Here is an 18276-nt window from a genome sequence, read left to right as displayed (position 1 = left end):
TGTTTCTAGTGTTTTGTTATTCAACATTTGAATATATGTATATATAATTATATATATGATAAATTATATATAATTATATAATGCCAAATGGCCTTTTTAAGCAAGATACTGTTCAAACCTAATAAAGTGCTTGAGATTTTATTCATGTGTCTGTATTGTTTATGTCTTTAAATGTAATGTTCAATGCAAACATGCAGTTGTGCTGTGTTTTTGCTCGTTTCAAGTCAGAACAACCCGACGCTCATTACAGCTCACTTCTCAATGAGGACAAATGACACAGTGGTGCAGAATAATTGCCAATCGTTCATGTACCTTATAGATCACGTAGTCCTCCTGAGTGTCGCTCTTGAAGGGTTTTCAATCAGTGTTTAACCCTTCACCTCTCCTCCCGATGAAATATTAATGGGCTTTTTGCACCAATAAATAATTAACCAGGGAATCATTTAGGGTTACTGTTGACATGTTTGTGTGGACATTAAGACCTGGAATACATTTTAGGAGAACATGTTTACATCAAGGTAAATGTTGAATGAAGTTATTGTTCAGTTTGGTGGGCGACAGTTTCTTGGGGTTTTGTATGAGTAGTAGTCCACAGACTCAGCAACACTAGTTGTGACATTCCTAATTATAGATAAGGAGATGGAAAGACATGCAGTATAATTGTAAACAATATGATGACAAAGGCAGGATGACATTATTGAAGATCAGATAAGCGTTGGTTTTCTTTCATGCATCAATACTAAGTGACAAACCTTTTTACTGTCGAGCATAATCTGAAGAGGTCCGTGTGAAGCAAATCATGCCAGTAAAAGATTCCCACTGGTGAACAAATCTGTTTAAAGCTTAAAGAAATAGAATTCATGCTGTAAAAACTTAGGAAAAAGTAAAAGGTGAAGGAAAGATCAGACCTCTGATGTGAATTAAACATACACCAGCTGCACTATTAACAAAAGCAAATTTGCAGATAACAATGTAGCCACCCATTAGAATATGTAAAATGATCAGACATCTGAAGGAAAGTGCTCTTGCCTCACACTGACCGGTGGTCACATCTCATCAGTGCTTAATCAAACAGTCCTGAGTCCACAGCAGCATGTCACGCTGTCAGTCGCTGCCTGAGCAAGAACTGGCTCTGCATCTAAAATACCTTTCCTTTCCCTAATTGAGAGGGATGGCATCAGTGGCCTTGACAGGAATCCACTGTTTGTTCCCCTGTCATCAGATGCGCCCGTGTTTCCGCTGGCCAGAGGGTCATCCGGGTCAAAGGGAGGATGTGTGATCAGTCAATGTGGTGAAAACAGGTGCAAAAGGAGAGGAAATTGGAACTGTTGAGTTTTACATTCTGACAAGGACCTGTAGTTTGATCTAAAGTATACATCAATGATACTGTTTGTCATTAATCTCCTAATTGAATGACTTCAATCTGTTTTGGCCAGAATGACAGAATGTGGACGTGGATATGGGGGATGTGTGTGAGCAGATGAGCATCCCAGGGGTGTTAGTGCTATTTGCAGGTGAAATTGAAATTGGCCATGTCCTCTGGACCTCTTGTCCCCAGGGACCGTTCATTTCACCACTGGGAACAGAAGGACCAGAGAGGTCAGTGATGGGCGGAGCAATTAGGGGATGATAATGGCAATGTGCACTGGGAGGAGTACATATATTCAGGAGGGGGGATGAGGTTGAAGATAATCTCTGAAGTGTTACACTTGTGAGACACATTTAGCAACTGACCAACTGAGGAGCAAGCAGAGTGAGCTTCTAGCGGGACGTCTAGTGACATCTGTAGTGACAAAGTTGTGAGACTAAGGTAAGGGCATTTATTTACACTTCTTCTTGTACTAAAATATAGATTGTTAATATTTGAATAAATATTACTGTGAATGTTGTTGAGACCCAACTTTAATAGGTGATTATTATAAAAATGTCTCTGAGGATGAACTAGCTCAAGATTTGATATGTTAGGCTTAATATTTGTTTAATTTGCAGTTTAACATTTGGCCTGGGAACTCTGTATATTTTGTCTATAATTACCACAGCAAATATAAGGAAATAATTTAGCAAAAAAGGCAAACTAGCAGTAGAATAATGAAGATCAAAAATAAAATAACTCATTAACATGTCTTGCCCTGATTGTCTTGAAATTATTGCAAAATATCAGAGTTTTCTGGTGACAGATTATCTACTCTACATACAGTATAGTCTTGTCTGTTGAGTTTGTATTGCAGGAAAAGTTAAATCAAGGATGTACAAACTTTCTGCTACACAAAAACTATTCCAAATTTGAATGTTGGAAAATGTGTAATCGTATTCAAACACTTTGAATACGTATATTCTATAACACATTTTCTAAATCAGGTACCAAAAGATAATAGCCTCTTATAGTCAGAGTTAATCCATTGTCCATCTTTGCCTTTAGGTTGGAATATCATGTGTGTATCTCGGCTGGTTTTGCTGCTTGGGCTGCTTCTATGTGTGGGAGCTCAGCTGTCTGACGCCCAGCACTGGTCCCATGGTTGGTACCCTGGAGGCAAGAGGGAGCTGGACTCTTTCGGCACGTCAGAGGTCGGGATGAGTGTTTGTGTGCCAGCGTGCATAGTTTTCTCATTCATCGAGCATTTCCCTGCAGAGAATGAAGATATTCTTTACCTCTTTACTCTTCCCTCATATTCCGAATCTCACTCTCTCTGATTCTCAGCTTTCAGAGGAGATTAAGCTGTGTGAGGCAGGAGAATGCAGCTACTTGAGACCCCAGAGGAGGAGTATTCTGAGAAACATAATTGTAAGTGAAATGACGGCGCCCTATTCAGTGCCGCATGGATGAGGGTTGTATAAACAGCTGTACAAAACAAAAGTCATTTGAGCTGCCTAATGTCCCACCGTAATCCAAGGGGTTTATGGTAATGACATAATTAGCTGCTCAATAACTACTTTCTTATTTAGCAAATACAAATCCATGTCAATATAATTTCTTTGATTAAGACATGAGTGGTGCTAATATGAACATTATCACTACACTATGTTATTAGTATACAAATGTGGAACAATGTAATCTAATCAGATCATCTACTCAACAGGGAATCTTTCTCTTACTTGTCGTAACAAGAATGTGTCTTCACACACGCATAAACAGATGCCATCCTGTTGACACAATGTCCCACATATCTATACACCAAACATAAAAACAAAAGGTTGCACTATAACTACACATTACGTGTTTTGAGTATAGTGTGTCTGACTCTCATGTTGTACTGTATTACTCTTTGCAGTTGGATTCCTTAGCCAGAGAGCTCCAGAAGAGAAAGTGATGGCCTTCCACTCTACACTGCTTTTCTACCTAGTGAAAACAACTTTATGTTGATTCTCTGATTTGGTGTGTTCATTTTGTCTGTACGGTTGTTTTCCAGCATTACATGTTTAAATTGTAATGTCCTAAAATAAAGTATCTATTTTGATATGAACTTTCTGTGCCTGTGTGAGTGTGTGTGTCCGTCCCCAAAACGGTCTATAGCAGGGGTGTCAAACTCATTGTTGCTCTGGGGCCGCATCGGCATCATGGTTGCCCCCAAAGGGCCGGTTGTCGGCGGGGGGGGGGGGGGGGGGGGGGGGGGGGTGCTGCTGCTGCTCCTTCTTCGTCGTCGTCGTCGGCGGGGGGGGGGGGGGGGGGGGGGGGGTGCTGCTGCCACATACGCTGGTGGAGGTGTGTGCGCGCGGATCGGGGAGGAGCTCCACCGTGCGCGATTTCCATTTTTTTTTTTTTGCTGGTAGATTCGCGGGCCACATAAAATGACGTGGCGGGCCGGATCCGGCCCGCGGGCCGTATGTTTGACACCCCTGGTCTATAGCATATAATGTGAATAGTAAATGTGTAGTAAAAAGTAGGAACTTGGATGTTGTAGAAGGAAAAAAAAGTGATATGAATTCTATTTAGGTGTTTCGGTTTTAGGGTCCTGGCATTGTGCATGTCTTTAGGTTTACTGGGACACTTAAATAGAACATATAAAAGACACCATTTGACAAAAACTCAATTGAAAGAGAAAGGATATCACTTTTTTATTTTAGTTTTAATTATTTAAGTATTTTGTCAGTTATCAAATATATGTTGATATATTTTCGGGGCCACATTAAATAAATAACATTTGAATTATACATAGATTATCTCAGTAATATTATAGGCTGTCATTTAATCATAGATGTAAGGGATTATCCCTTCTCAGCAAACATAACTATTACGACGTCACTGCGCACGCTCCAAGCACTATAGATAGGGAAAAACATGGACGACAGAAGTGTCTGTACTCCGCTGCTAGCTGAGTCAGACACTCAGAATAACAGCACTAGTACCCCTAACGCGGCTTCTGTCACAGATGCTGACAAAGTAATAAACACTCAAATAGATAGCACCCAGGTTGAAGGTGAGTTCTGTCTACAACGTGGACATTCAGCCGTATTGTGTCCTAACTGTCGAGCCAACGTTAGCTTTTTTTGTAGCTAACTGGCTAGCCTGCTCAACAATCGAGTGAGCTAAGTTAGCTCCTAAGCTAAATGCGCTAATGTCAACTGCTTTAACGTTAGCTTTAACGTTAACAGTTAGGCACAATATTATATACCGCCCGGTGCGTACATGACTCGTTAAATGTATCGCCAATGAAAACACCCTCTGAGTCCATAGACCACCCCAATAGTGAAACCGATACAAGGAGAAGGCTGCTCGTTTTCCGAGGTCCGGAAGTGGTCGGCCAACTGCTTATTTGTCTTGCGTGCCAAACGTCCGCAAACTAGTACTTAACCCAAACAGCCGTTGGGTTTGCATTTAAGTCACATACCAGTGGTTACGGTTAGCTGGTGGGTTACCAAGCCTGTTTTGGTAACCAAGTAACTTAATACTATTTAGTCAGTGACATTTAAGTGTATCTTGTCTCTGGTATTAAATGGTAACTTAGTAGCGTTACTTAAATCCGTCAACGTAATGGACAATTCACTAGCTAGCGGCAAAAGACAACGTTTGTATTCTCAAGATGGTGAGTTTGATGGATCTCAGGCATAATCAGTTGAGTTGTCATTGATGAGTCTAACGTTACAAATGGTCATCTGTCCTTCCCTCCCAAGATACACAACAAAAACCTATTTTTTTTAAACATTGTACACATAATTTGAAATTCAGTATCTACAACCCCTGTTCTCTTGATAACTGCTACTCTGATTATCATTTGGTAAGTACAGTATTTGAAATGTATGGACAGATATGAATATTTTTGGCATATCAAAGTGTGCATTCGTTGTTTTACTCATGGCAGTCCTTAGTTTATTTCAGCTGTAGATATTTACTTGGATACAGAGGGAAATGCTGTATTTTAGTGCATAATTGGCCTTTTTGCATTAGGTTGGAGAGAGTTGATATTCTGCCAACACACTATGTAGACCGTCAGTATTTGGACTCCAGATATTTTGAAAATATTCCATAATCTTTATTTTAATTCCTTATTTTTCTTAACTTCAGTTACACATTTGATAGAGCTACAGTGGCCATTTTCTGTATTCATAGAGCAGTGTTTTTTAATGATTAGGTTTATGATTTATTCAGTGACAATTGATCATCAGAAACATTAATATTCACAATTATATTGTACATACAGAACAAGCAAGCACATCTTTGCAGTTGAGAAACTAACAAATGTGTTTTACGAACTAAATTAATATGATAAGGCAATTGATTTAAAACAAATTGTTGACTATTTGAGTAATCAACTGATGATTTGAGCTCTTGTTACACATTTTCATTCACCACAAGGCATAAAGGTGATTGTATATCATAACAAAAAGGTATCGTCATGAATAGGATTAGCTCAAGAAAGAATAGAAACCTATACACAAAACCATGTCATTGTTAAATTATGAAGATGTATTAATGTTGTAGTTATTGGAAGCAAGGATGTAAACAAACAAAAGAGTTTCACAGCAATACCTGCGTTCGTATTTATTGATGTCATTTTAATATAATCTCTAAAAATGAAACTTACAAACTGCTTCTTGACAGTTTTGGTAAAATAGCCACACCCATAACCAAATTATTATTTTCTCACATGCTGTTAATATATGTTACAAATATTGTTGAGGTTTTGTGTGTGTGTGTGTTGTGTGGTAATTTAGAATTTTAATGATGGGAGGACCTCGTTTAATGCTGTCCCAAAAAATCCTTTTGCTAAATTATATATATATATATATATATATATATATAGTGGGCAATAGATAACATCTTGCTTTAAATTGGTCTAAGAGAGTCTGTCTCGAATAAGTGGAATTCAGTTTAATTTATAAATTCCCTCCTATGCATCTTTCCATTTTACAGTAGGTTGCCGTTGCAGTGTGTATTGCAGGAAAAGCTGCTTTGCTTGCTGTTGTCTTGTTCTGTGCAGAACGCCTGGCCAACGAAGACAAAAATTATTTTGAATGTTGGATGAGACCTTCCTCACATGTTCAGGCAGTGAATATTGTGCAAATTACCATTTCATTCTGCAGCTTCTAATCATTCAAAAGCCAAATTGTCAGCCCATGAGAAGACACAAGAGCACCAGTCTGAAGTATTTTAACTATATATTATCGAATATAAGTTTACATTAAATAGAACAGTGTAAGTGAACGATGAATAAAGTAATGTCATATAAGGATTTAATATCCTATTTGTTCATTATACTTCAATAATCTTCTGCTCAACTGTAACAGTGACAGTTTATTCTCCCACACAGGAGACAAGAGTGAAGCGGAGCTACTGGAGGGTCTCCTCACTGACGACTACTGCCATGTGTGTGAGGCCGTGCTGCTCTTTGAGTCTCAGCGGCTGTCGCACTATGAGGTGTGTGCTGCTTTCTAGGCACTAGTCGTGGAATTGAGTTACAGTTTTATTGACCTCGCAAGATCAGAGCCTTAATGAAAAATGTCTCCCGTGTCCCCCCCGACTGCAGGGAAAGAAACATGCTCAGAAACTCAAGGTGTACATGCAGGCCAAGAGAGATGAGAAGATGGACAAAGAGTACACAAGACTCCAGGTTTGGACCCATTCAGTGATTTGACTCTGACACGTTTAGGTGCGATCTTAATCCCTAGCATTGAACGATGAGTGTAACAGAAGGAGGAACATAAACCACAATGCTGCATTTAATGATCATCAGTCTAGCTTCAATGCAATCCTTCTCAATAGAATATGATTACATAAGAGAGAGGAGCACAGAGAAGGTGTAAGGGATCATCTGGTTTTCTTCTTTTTTCATTGTTTTCAGTTTGCATATATCTGTCTCTTGTGCCTGTTTATTGCAGCGGACCATGACTTCTGATGAGGACCATTTCTGTGAGCTGTGTAACATGGTGTTTAGTTCGCACGTGGTGGCAAAATCGCACTATGAAGGCAAAGTCCATGCAAAAAATCTTCGGAAACAAGGTCTTCAGCCCCCAGGCAAGTGTGTGATGGAAAAGTATTGTGAATTTTGATATTTAGAGAGCAACATTTTGTTGACAGTATGATTCAAATGTCTTAAATTGATGATTTCTCGTTGCAGTTCCAGCCACGTACACAGAGGTTCATACTTCATCAAGTCTGGTTCGGGACCCTGATGATGCTGACCAGAGATCAGCCCCACAGGGTGATGTGGAGCATCACCTGGACCCAGCAGCCACCGCAGCGACCCCCAGCACAGAGGTTGATCTCAAGGACCCTAACAAGTACTGTGCACTGTGTGCTGCTTCCTTCAACAATCCCCAAATGGCTTTGCAGCACTACAATGGACGCAAACACCAGAAGAATCAGGCCAGACGGGACCTGCTCAAAGAGCTCGGAGACCATGTCCAACAAGGTAACGCAGAATCCTGCCTCTCAGCAAAGCGATAAATATACAAAGTGCATCAGACCCCACTACGCCATTGAGTGTATTTTAAGAGGCAGTATTGATGTGAAGAAATATATTTCTTCAAGCTAATTTGTCTTTAGTTCTAGGCTATATAACAGATACTTCGCACCACTTTGTTATTGTGGTGCGACTTAGAGACTAACTAGATAATAAGAAAGCAAAGGAAGCTGTGTGCTTATAAGCTATTGTTTTGTATAATTTATGCCGTCTTTCCCACTCTCTGTTGTCTGTTGTCTACAGCCAACTCCCTGATGTGCCAGATATGTAGCGTGCAATTTAACTCTGTGAAGATGTACCAGGCTCATATTCAAGGAAACAAACACCAGATTAGGTAAAATCAATCATTTTCTGTTGAACGCTTTATGTCCACTGTCGTGTCATAATTTGCATTTCTAGAACCATGGCAACATGAAAGCTTCATTAAGTGTTTTTTTTTAATACTTCAGATTAATATTATCCCCCAACCTCTGTAGCTTTTAGCTCATGTTTTGGTTTTCAGTCCACATATTAGTTGTGTAGTTGAGTCCCGTGGCTGTCTTATATACTCAAAGGAGGTGGGTAGTGTTCTCAACCTTCCCCAGTTAGGTACAAGTGCAGGACTCAGAAGAAGCCTCAGAAAGAAAATGAGAGTTAGTCCACTCACTGAATATTGCAAGCTTCATGTGACAATGAACGTTTGCCTTTTTTGGGGTATTCAGTATGCAAAGTACCTCTGCTTTTATCATACATAACCCCCCATTGGATAGTCATATTGCTCTGTGTCTACTGGGTATGCAAGTAGAGAATGGTTCGACATGTTAAGTTAACTGTAGCCACTTGACAAGCCGATGATATTACAAAACTAAGTTTCTGTACATTTTCTCTGCTTTCTAATGGCTTTAGTGTAACATCAACAGTTATTACCCAATTGAATAGCAACTAAATTCCTGTTTCCATGTTGTTGACCAGGGAGAAAAAGGCCGTTGACCAGTGCAAATCTCAACAAAAAGACTACAACACGTATGCAGATGAACTGGCAGATTACATTCAGGTTCAGAAGGATCGTGGAATCACCCCCAAGGCCGGTCAAGTCCTCCCTCTGGGTGACGCACAAAAAGAAGGCGAGAAAGAGGAAAAAGAAGAGGAAGCATTTAACATGGGGGATGTCATTGAACCCAACAAACGCATGCCCAACCTCCCTCCCACCTCTAACCCTCCTCATCACTCCCGCCCTGGCTGCTACTACCCAGTTGTAGGGTGGCGTCCTCCACATCAGGGCCCACCTTGGCCTTCCCATCACTGGGATTACAGCTGCCCTCCTCCGGTCCCCCCAGGCGAAGGCTTTCCACTGTTCACTAATCCACCCACAAATAGAAAGAGGCGCGGAAAGCAGTTGAGCTCCTCCTCGTGTACGACTTCATCGTCTTACTCCTCCTCCTATAGCAGTAGCACAAGTGACAGCGATGACAGTGAGTACAGGCGCAGAGAAAAGAGGAGGATTAGAAGAACCAGGAGGGAGGGGGACAGGAAGGCAAGGGATGAGGACTCAGACAAGGAGGAGAAGAGGAGGAAGCGATCGAGGAGGGAAAGAAATAATGACTCGGAGGAGAGGAGAAGAGAGGAATCCGGAGCGTCCGAGAAAGGGAGCAGGAGAAAAAAGCCAAAAAGACGTGGCAAGCAGAGAAAACGAGAAAAGAAATCTCCTGAGGAGGACTTAGAGGTGGAAGGAGCGGCAAAAGAGAAAGTAGACACTAGGACAGAGGAGGAGAAGCTGTGGGATGACTCCATTCTGGGCTGTTAAACTCAGAAGCCCCAGACCATTGTCATTGTGAGCAAGACATTTAAAATATAAACTGTCCATTTTAGAGTATTCTTTATAGCAGATAACAAAGCAGTTTTAACTATCTGCTCTGACAGCCCAAAAGTGTTGCTCATAGGTGTGCTAACCGGTGAGCCATGTTAAGTCAATTTAATGTTTGTTAAGAATTTTTTCTCGCACATATCCACAGCTATGTTAACTTTATTTTTCACTAAGACACTTAATATATTTCATTTAATTAACTTGCACATCTTTATTCATTGTTTGCTGTAATACTTGGGATCTTCTTTTGTTTGTTTTGTCTATCATTTGAAATGATCAATAAGTACACTTGACTTATTAATGCAACAATATGTTTCTGTACCTTGTGGGGATTTGTGGTCCTTTTAGCAGCCTGTGGTGGGCACTGTTGAGCTTCATTCAGAACATCAGTAAAGGAAATAAAAGCCCACAGATGTTTGAGGCTTAGTCATTTCATTTCCTTTGAAACTCTGTGTGCTTTCAGAGGCACGCAGGCTTTTAAAAGAAGGCTGTCAGAGCACATCTCTCAAATGAGGACATCTCTTTACTAACTTAAACATGAATTTTCAGATGTAGTCTCTGATGAATTGAACAAAGGCAGTTTATGGTCCATAAAGATGATTGAAAAGAGGCAAAGTAAAGTTGTCGCTATTCATTTCAACTTCCACCCATCCTTTGTCTTATAAGGATGCACTTATACAACATAGCTGTTCTAAATAGGTCACAAAGAGTCCTCAGCTGGACAGAACTATGTTTGACCTTTTTGGCAAGTTATTTGTTTTTTGTTTATTTTCGTTGACTATCAACTGGGCGGTTTGTGGACCACATAAGCATCGGTACGTGCGATGCATTTGTCTATCTTAGGCTTCTCTATGAATCATGACGGCGGGATAGTTTGGCTTTGTTAAAAACTAGATTTCTGGAAGAAGGTATTAGGTTGCCAAAACAACCTGCTACAACACGCTCAAACAGGCCCGCAGATTAAACATCCCCAACAATAAAACAACATACATTTAAGCTACGATATCTGGACTATTTTGGAAGTTTGGCATTAGCGGGGTCCCCTGCTGTACATTTGATTGTATTTGGATGCTGAGAGCAGAATGGGGCCCATTGTGTGGCTTGTTGAGAGATCACAGGATTCAAGCCAAAGTAGTCTTGTAGATCAAAATCACGCACGAAACAACTTGCTAATCTGTTTTAAAGTTAAATAATTGTTGAAATGACTTGGCAAAAGGAAAAATGTGAGAAGTGACAGAAGAGTTGATACAGAAGTCCTGTAGAGGCTGTCAGAGGAAGAGCTTCTGAAGTGAGGTCAAATACAATAAAATGGACATGAAAATATTTAACTTTTAACAAAATTTCGCTGACGAGAGCGGTAGAGAAATGAAACGAAGGCTGCTTTTGACTTGAAGCGTCGGAGCAGATAGACCAACAAAGGCTTTCTAGCTCAGCGATGTGCTCAGAGCAGCTCTGAAGCCCCCCGAGATCTCCTGTTTTCAAAGAATCCTGTGGTCTCGTTCCCTGTCTCGCTCTCGTCTTCGACCCCCGTAGAGCTATAGGGTGCCCACATCCTCTCTCTTTAAGACCCCCGCCAGACCGTTCTACGCCCTAACCTTTCACTCACACACAAAACAATCCACAGACAACACTTTCTGAGTTTTAAGGGATAATCAGACATTTCTCATTCCTTATTTTGGAATGGCTGACCCAAAATAATATGGAAATGCCAAACAAATGGGACGTATTTCTTTTAGTGTGGGGTAAAGAATTTAAAATGAGGTTTTATCTTCAGTCCCTCTTCAACACGTTCTAATGCAGTGTACCTCCGTAAGTCATTGTTGCTCATAAAAAGCCATTTCACTTGTGAGTGAAGGTATGAATCAGGGTTGATGTTCAGACTTCAGTGTGTCTACCTCAGTGTTTGGAATATCCACACAAAAATATTCATTGTAAGAATGTAGTCGATTGTTCGAAAATTTAATTGACAACACTTTTAATCATTTTTTTGTTGGTGCCAAACATTCATTAGTCACAGCTTTGGAAATTTGAATATTTGCTGTTTTTCTCTGTCTTATATCATAAACAAAGTGCCTTTGGGAGTTAGATTGATATTTTGTAACCATTTGAAGACGACACCGAAGGCTCTTGACCACTTTTTCACTATTTCCTGACATGTTATAGACTAAAGGATTAATCGATTACTAGACAAATTGTTCCGTGATTTAATTGATGGGTTATTGACTTTTTCCAAAAGCAGGTGTTGTTCAAAGGGAACCTTCGTTGTCTTCTTTTCATGTGTCTGTAACTGCCGGATGAGATTTAACTTCGGTCTCTGCCGCTGCATTTTCACTAAGGAGAGAAGGAGTCTTCATTTCATTTGTGCAGCAAAGGATCTTCTACTACGTCATTTGGAAATAAGTAAATGTCTCCATTTGATATGTTTAAGCATTGATATCACATGAAAGAAATTAGTTGGACATAATTCATTGGCAACTGGAGAAATTCAGAGGGCAGCTTCTTTAAAATACAAGTTGAACTGAAAAACATATTCACTTTGTTTAACTAATTGACTAATGAGAATAAATGATTTCACTATCAAACTATTTTATTACAGGTTTCCTGGTTTAATCTAAACAAATTCACATGTCTATTCACACAAGACGTGTGAAATACTACAATATCAGTTTGTCGTGCACAAATCTCACAGGGTTTTGTTGCAGTGCGTTCTTAATGTGTGTCTTGATGCACTCTATTCCCCGTACTTTCTACAAAGTTAAAGAAGCGAGTTATTAGAAAGAACAGAAGAAGCTGTATATACACACACCAGCGAATATCTAACAGTAATCGACAGAATTGTGGTTCAGGATTTGAATCCCTGATCCTTTGTTTCCCGTACCTGTAGTTCATGCTCTACATTGATATTCCCTCGCCGTGCTCTGCAGTGAGGCATGAAGCTGCATATATGTGGGACTCTGCTGTGCTCTAGGTCATGCACCTGGGCAGAGACCACAGCGCTGCAAACTGCTGCTCTGTGAACATACAACTTTTATATTGCTTGATATGTGGTATCATGTCAGCCCTGATGAAACATTCAGCTGTTTGTCATGATCCCTGTATGTATGTCATGTATTCAAACAGCACCTTTTTAAAAACAAGTGATGAAAACTTTATGAAAAAATTATTATTTGTTGGGTATGAACTTTTTAAGTGAACAGAGTCAAGTATTCTTTACGGTACCATTTTGTACATTTCAAATTAAGTTATTGTTTTCCAGCTGTGTGTGTGTGTGTGTGTGTGTGTGCGTGCCCTTGTCTGGTGTATGGCCCACTCTGATAGGCCCTGTGTGTGTGTCACACTGGGGTGTTACCTTGACGACTCAAGGCCATGTCAGCTCAGTTCCTCCCATCATCTCTGACAGATAGATATCAGGAAAAGGAAGTATCAGCACCGTCCCTCAGCTACCTTTCAAGAAACACAGACGCGTACAGACGGTGGTGACCGGACAAAAATGATGGCGCTGCCACTGGCGTGGACCCTGCTGACGGTGTCGCTGTGGACGTTAGGTAAGACTGAAGCTTCTCTGTCACAGGCGTTCTCGGCCTCGTGACTCTTGTCAGGGGCCAGTAGCGGCAGTAGCAGTAGGGATGTGTTGTTGTCTCCTCAACCTGAAGCTTTTCTGAAGTTTAACTTGAATAATGTTTGAATTTGTCGAAAACGGTCATAACCATCGTATGTGCTAAGATGTGAAATTAGTTTTTTATAGTCCAACAGATGACTTGGAAGGTTTACACAGACCAAGTGTGACGCCGTAGCCTTTGGTTCATTTGCTAAAACTGTAATGGTCAAACTACCACGGGAGTCAATTTAAATGTATATCTCAGAATTGTACAACTGTACTGGTATAAGTCATTGATGCTGTTATTTTTTTATTTACGTTAATGTAATGTGTACAATCTGGATTAAAGGTTAAATTACGAGGGTAACGATACACTACCTGTTTGAGCTCTGCGGTAGATCAATGTCAATTTAATATTTACATTTATTTATATATTATAGTTCTATCAAGGCATTGAAATTAATTGTATTTGTACTGTCTAGCGCAACTCATTGGATAAAGATTAAATCAATTCTGTGCAATCTTAAATGTTACGCAATTTGTGCAGTTCATACGTTTGGGTAAAACCATCATCCAAATGACTTGAGTACCAGTGAGCCTTAACCTTTCTCACTCTGGAAGCCTTTGAATTTCTACTCATCTTTAGATATTTCATAAGACTAGCGATTGCAACAGGTATATGCCTACACACCTTACTCGAAAATTGCTGGCATTTGAAAGATGTTCAACAGGTTTCTTCATAGTTGGGGTTACTTTCCATTCTTGCAACACTTTGGGTTATAGTTGCAGTGTTTCTATACCATATTGCCGAATATGTTTGTAATTGTATGTGCTTTTACTTTTACAATGAGTTTTTATTTTGTTGAATTAGAAAGACTGCACATGCACTGTTACTCAAGGCTTTTCCTCAAACATGTCTTAACACCAAATGATGGTCAAGTGATGGACAAGTCAGCTTGAGACATAAACAAAAATAACCCTTTTTGGGATAATACACAATTCTTGGGAGTTTGTGTGTTTGGCCTTGACGTTATTGTCGTGTGTTAGAGCCCCGATTGTTAACGATATGTGACCCTGTAGAGGTTGTTAAATGTACCACAACCGTGCGTCTCCAACATCTCTTTATTTCATCTCCTAGGTTCGAGCCAGATCCTGGAGCAAGAACCCGTCAAGATTCGTTATCCCGAGATCCTCAGTACAGAGGCTATTGAGTGTGGCTGCACCAACATCTCATGTGACTCTGTCTACTGGTTCCGCAGTATTCAGGACCACCGCAAACTAGAGTTCCTAGGCAAATGCAACAACGCTGACCGTACTAGCCACGGGGCTGGTGTGGACACAACACGCTTCAAATGTAGCAGGCAGAGCATGTCCTTTACGCTACGCATCATCAACGTGACAGAAAAGGACGCAGGGATTTATTCTTGTGTTCTCAAGGACAGGAGAAACACAGAAATGTGGAAGCCCGGGATTCTTCTTCGGCCAGGAGGTTTGTGTGCTGAAATCTCAAGCGCTTCGTTAAAAGTCGAGTAAAATATCAAGCGGCCGTGAGAGTTTTGAGTACATCTGTCTGAATTCAGGTGGCAGATGAAGGAGTAAATGATTTAAGGGGCTAAATGCAGGTCTGTACCAAACCTCTGCGTTTAAATCTAGTGCATTATGACATCTAACATAATATATATTCAAATTTATTGTAGGATGAAAATTGTCACTTCAAAAATGATATGCTGCTACGTACCATGTTGAATTCATCCAGGGGAGTCCAGAGGAACTCTCCACTGTCTACTATCCTTAAAAATAAGTGATGTTTACCCTTTTTCTTATTAGTTCTGATCAAAATCTTGGATCTTTATATAGTTTGTCTTGCTTACCTGGGTGCGGCAGTCTTATACAACCACAAAGACTCAATGGATGCTCCAAACAACCTCTTTAGCTCTCAACAGAGTGCCTGCTTTTGTTGAGGGAGAAATATTAGTAATTTCAATGTTACTTTGGATTGTGGTTGAGCAATCTTTGGTAATTTTACCTTTGTTAGACATGTGACAGTGTAGAGGCAGACTCGAATCGAGGGGAGAACGAGAGGGTCGTCACTTGCAACAAAGGTCCCAAGGTCGGAATCAAACCCGGGGGCACTGGGGTTATTTGGCATGAGTTATAGGACTGTACTGTAAAGTCACCCTTAGACAAACAACATACATGATGTATTTGTAGAGAAAATCTGTTGATGAGATCCTTATTCATAATTCTTATGATAAACAAAGATGGGAAAATAGGGACAGGTTAAAAATGACTGGGTTCTCCTTTAATCTCTCCCTAACAGATTCTTTACATGTTTGCTTCACTGCCGTTTAGTTATCACTTGTCTTTACAGTTATTTTGGTCTTTATCTTACAGTGATCCCTCCAACATTAGCTCCTAAGACAAAACCCAAACCACCAGTCAAGTCGGTGTGCCGCTGCCCGACGGAGAATTCTTCACAGGGTAAGGTTTTAGATTTAAAAAGTGCTTGTATGCAAATGTTTGTGGTGGTGTGTAAGTTGTATGATGCTCTGCTGCTTACACATTTAGACTTTATATGTGTCTTGTGATGTATACGCACATTCCTCTGTGAATATATTGTAAAGGTATAACTGTTGTGCACTGTACCAGATTGCGATGCTGTAAATACAATAGAGGAGGTAGTTTTTATACAGACAATGTAATGACAGGTTGCACTGAAAGAAGTGATAACTATCTGATGATTGATTATATCACCTGGCAATGCAACACGCTTTAATACACTTAAACAAAACCATGTACTATAGTTGCTCCAGATGGCTGCGGCTCCCTGGTTCTGTGGCCATCGGTTGGACTTGTTGCGGCCCTGGCTCTGGCTCTCATCTGCACACTGTACTACTTTAGCCGTGAGTAGTCCTCCAGCGATGCAGCATGTTATGCTCACCAATGTCAACCTAGTCGAAGAGCTTTGAAATATGAGTTTGAAAAGTATTTTGTTGCAACTCTGAAGTGTTTTCTTTTGTTTGTACACATTCTTGCTTTTAGGGCTACCCAAAAAATGTCGGCACCACTTCGTGAAGTAAGTAGATTTCCACAAATAGTAAAAATATCTGTTGTTTTTCCTGCAGAATCAAAAAAATTCAATATTTTCTAGATTCTTTCCATTCCGCCGTAGTTTAAACTCTTTCTTTTGTTTTTCACCATTAAGGAGGAGGTAGTTGACCTACAGTTCTGCATCTACAGCTTACATCTGACCAAAGGTATGTGCCTTATGTGTGTAACTTTATTTATCTATCTATATATATATATATAATATTTACTGTATGTGTGATATTTATCGCCTTACAAAATGTTTTCAGGTTGAAGTAACATCCAGTGGAGCATGAAGAAGATGAAGATCCCTGAAGAACACCTCTGCTAACGACATGTCCTGTTCATTAACAGCTAAATGTGTGCCAGTCAGAGAAGACGTTTATGCTTTCAAGAGCAGCAACCATGTGTAACATATTGTAATATATTGGCTGTTTTTTGTTAAATAACTTACAAGACAGCTCCAGAGCTTCGCCATGTTCAATCCTAAACTCTGTGCTCTAACTTTAAGTCTATTACAATAGATATGCAGATGACATCATCATTTATCCAGGTGCTTTTTCAATGAAGCCGGTTTGTGATCTGTAGCATTGGTTTTAAAATGTTTATTATTTCAGAACAAAAAATTGCAGTTTTCTCAAATCCCAAAGCTAATCTGTTTATTTACATACAAAAAACACAGCTGAAATCAAATACAGTATTTGCTAATTAGCTTTTGACTCTCTTCGGTATCTATTTGTGTTTTTGTTTTCAAATAGCGCTGTCAAGTTTCAGGAAGGATAATTCTGTTAAATCAATAAAATTGTTTATGTCGATTCATTGGTGACTCTCTTCTTTTTATAGGTCATAAAAGTTTTTGTATTATCTGTTATTAAACACATCTATATAGACATTTTATAAATGCAATTGGCATGTCAGCATGTACATTCGAATGCCATTAGGCATAGTTACCAACAGATTAATGAAGCTTTGACACCTTGCTCAAGGGCACTTTTGCAACAGCAGGATCGATACAGGTATAACCTCGAGGCCAAACACTGCGTGTGTCTCCAATCACAGTTATGACTTGTGCACAGATAAATAAGAAACCCTGTGTTTCAAAATGTTTTGCAGTGGTGTATCATTCGTTTGCACGATTTCTTTGCACGTTTATGGAAAAGAAGAGAAAGAGGTTTGAAAGTGGGTGTTGTTCATCCATTGTCAATATTCTGTTTGACGGAAGTTGAGTAGGTGAGTGACAAGGGTTCGGTTTCTTCCTTTACCTTTGATGTGTAAACGTGCATCACATTCAGTTTCTGTTGAACTGCCTCCAGTTTGTGCCAAAAAGCTTGATTGTGATAATAATAAATGACAGGCTACAACGCTGTTTTATAGCAAAGTGTGTATCTCTTGCTATCCCTCTGTCTCTCTCACAACCACACATGCACACAAGCAACACACACGTACACCTGTGCGATTGAGGGGTGTGAAGAAATGACTGAGTTGGTGGTTGTTCAGGTCTCAGGGAGTGTGCGCGACCTTTTCCTGTGAGCTGGAGCGAGAGGAGAGACAGAGCCGTCTTCACGGAGATGCTATCGCTTTGCTCAGCTTTGAGCTCTTCATCTACTCTCTGAAACAAAAAGACCACAAAAAGACCACAAACCGAACCACAAGCACTGACAGAGACACAGAGAGAGCGTTAGTTATGAAATGAGTACAATAAGAAGAAAAATGTAAAACTACAAGACACTTCTTTTAGCAGTGTGTTTAATTGGATATAATACAATATCATACAATTATATACCATTGCATTTAAATATTGAATACATGATTATTAATTATGGATCAAATATACATTAAATGAGCAAAAT

The 18276-nt window shown here is 39.9% G+C and overlaps 3 protein-coding genes across 3 annotated transcripts; all 3 read left to right on the top strand.

Moving 5' to 3' along the window:
• Window positions 1-2430: 2430 nt before the first annotated feature.
• gnrh2 (gonadotropin-releasing hormone 2) lies at window positions 2431-3308 on the top strand (the record flags this gene model as incomplete). Its single annotated transcript, XM_079156932.1, has 3 exons — window positions 2431-2565; window positions 2699-2782; window positions 3270-3308. The coding sequence occupies 3 exons, from the start codon at window positions 2431-2433 to the stop codon at window positions 3306-3308; spliced, it is 258 nt and encodes an 85-aa protein (XP_079013058.1).
• Window positions 3309-4276: 968 nt separating this feature from the next.
• zmat1 (zinc finger matrin-type 1) lies at window positions 4277-10395 on the top strand (the record flags this gene model as incomplete). Its single annotated transcript, XM_079157091.1, has 7 exons — window positions 4277-4415; window positions 6747-6853; window positions 6963-7046; window positions 7315-7450; window positions 7554-7847; window positions 8142-8232; window positions 8850-10395. 7 exons carry the CDS (start codon window positions 4277-4279, stop codon window positions 9679-9681), a joined length of 1683 nt encoding a protein of 560 aa, XP_079013217.1. The 3' UTR covers window positions 9682-10395.
• A 2776-nt stretch (window positions 10396-13171) lies between these two features.
• On the top strand, window positions 13172-17183 carry cd8b (cd8 beta). Its single transcript, XM_079156934.1, has 7 exons — window positions 13172-13286; window positions 14478-14828; window positions 15734-15820; window positions 16144-16242; window positions 16382-16415; window positions 16545-16596; window positions 16696-17183. Exons 1-6 carry the CDS (start codon window positions 13232-13234, stop codon window positions 16552-16554), a joined length of 636 nt encoding a protein of 211 aa, XP_079013060.1. The 5' UTR covers window positions 13172-13231; the 3' UTR covers window positions 16555-16596; window positions 16696-17183.
• Window positions 17184-18276: the final 1093 nt, after the last annotated feature.

Source organism: Pholis gunnellus, assembly GCF_910591455.1.
Source record: "Pholis gunnellus genome assembly, chromosome: 3".
NCBI classification, from domain to species: domain Eukaryota; kingdom Metazoa; phylum Chordata; class Actinopteri; order Perciformes; family Pholidae; genus Pholis; species Pholis gunnellus.
The sequence above is the reverse complement of the archived record's forward strand: the minus strand, read 5'-3'. Positions and strand labels throughout refer to the sequence as shown.

Excerpts from the sequence above, each read along its gene's own strand:
- cd8b (XM_079156934.1), top strand. The coding sequence starts at position 13,232 with ATGATGGCGCTGCCACTGGCGTGGACCCTGCTGACGGTGTCGCTGTGG. Across the intron at positions 15,821-16,143 it reads GACGGAGAATTCTTCACAGG|TTGCTCCAGATGGCTGCGGC; the intron begins GTAAGGTTTTAG and ends CATGTACTATAG. Across the intron at positions 16,243-16,381 it reads CACACTGTACTACTTTAGCC|GGCTACCCAAAAAATGTCGG; the intron begins GTGAGTAGTCCT and ends TCTTGCTTTTAG.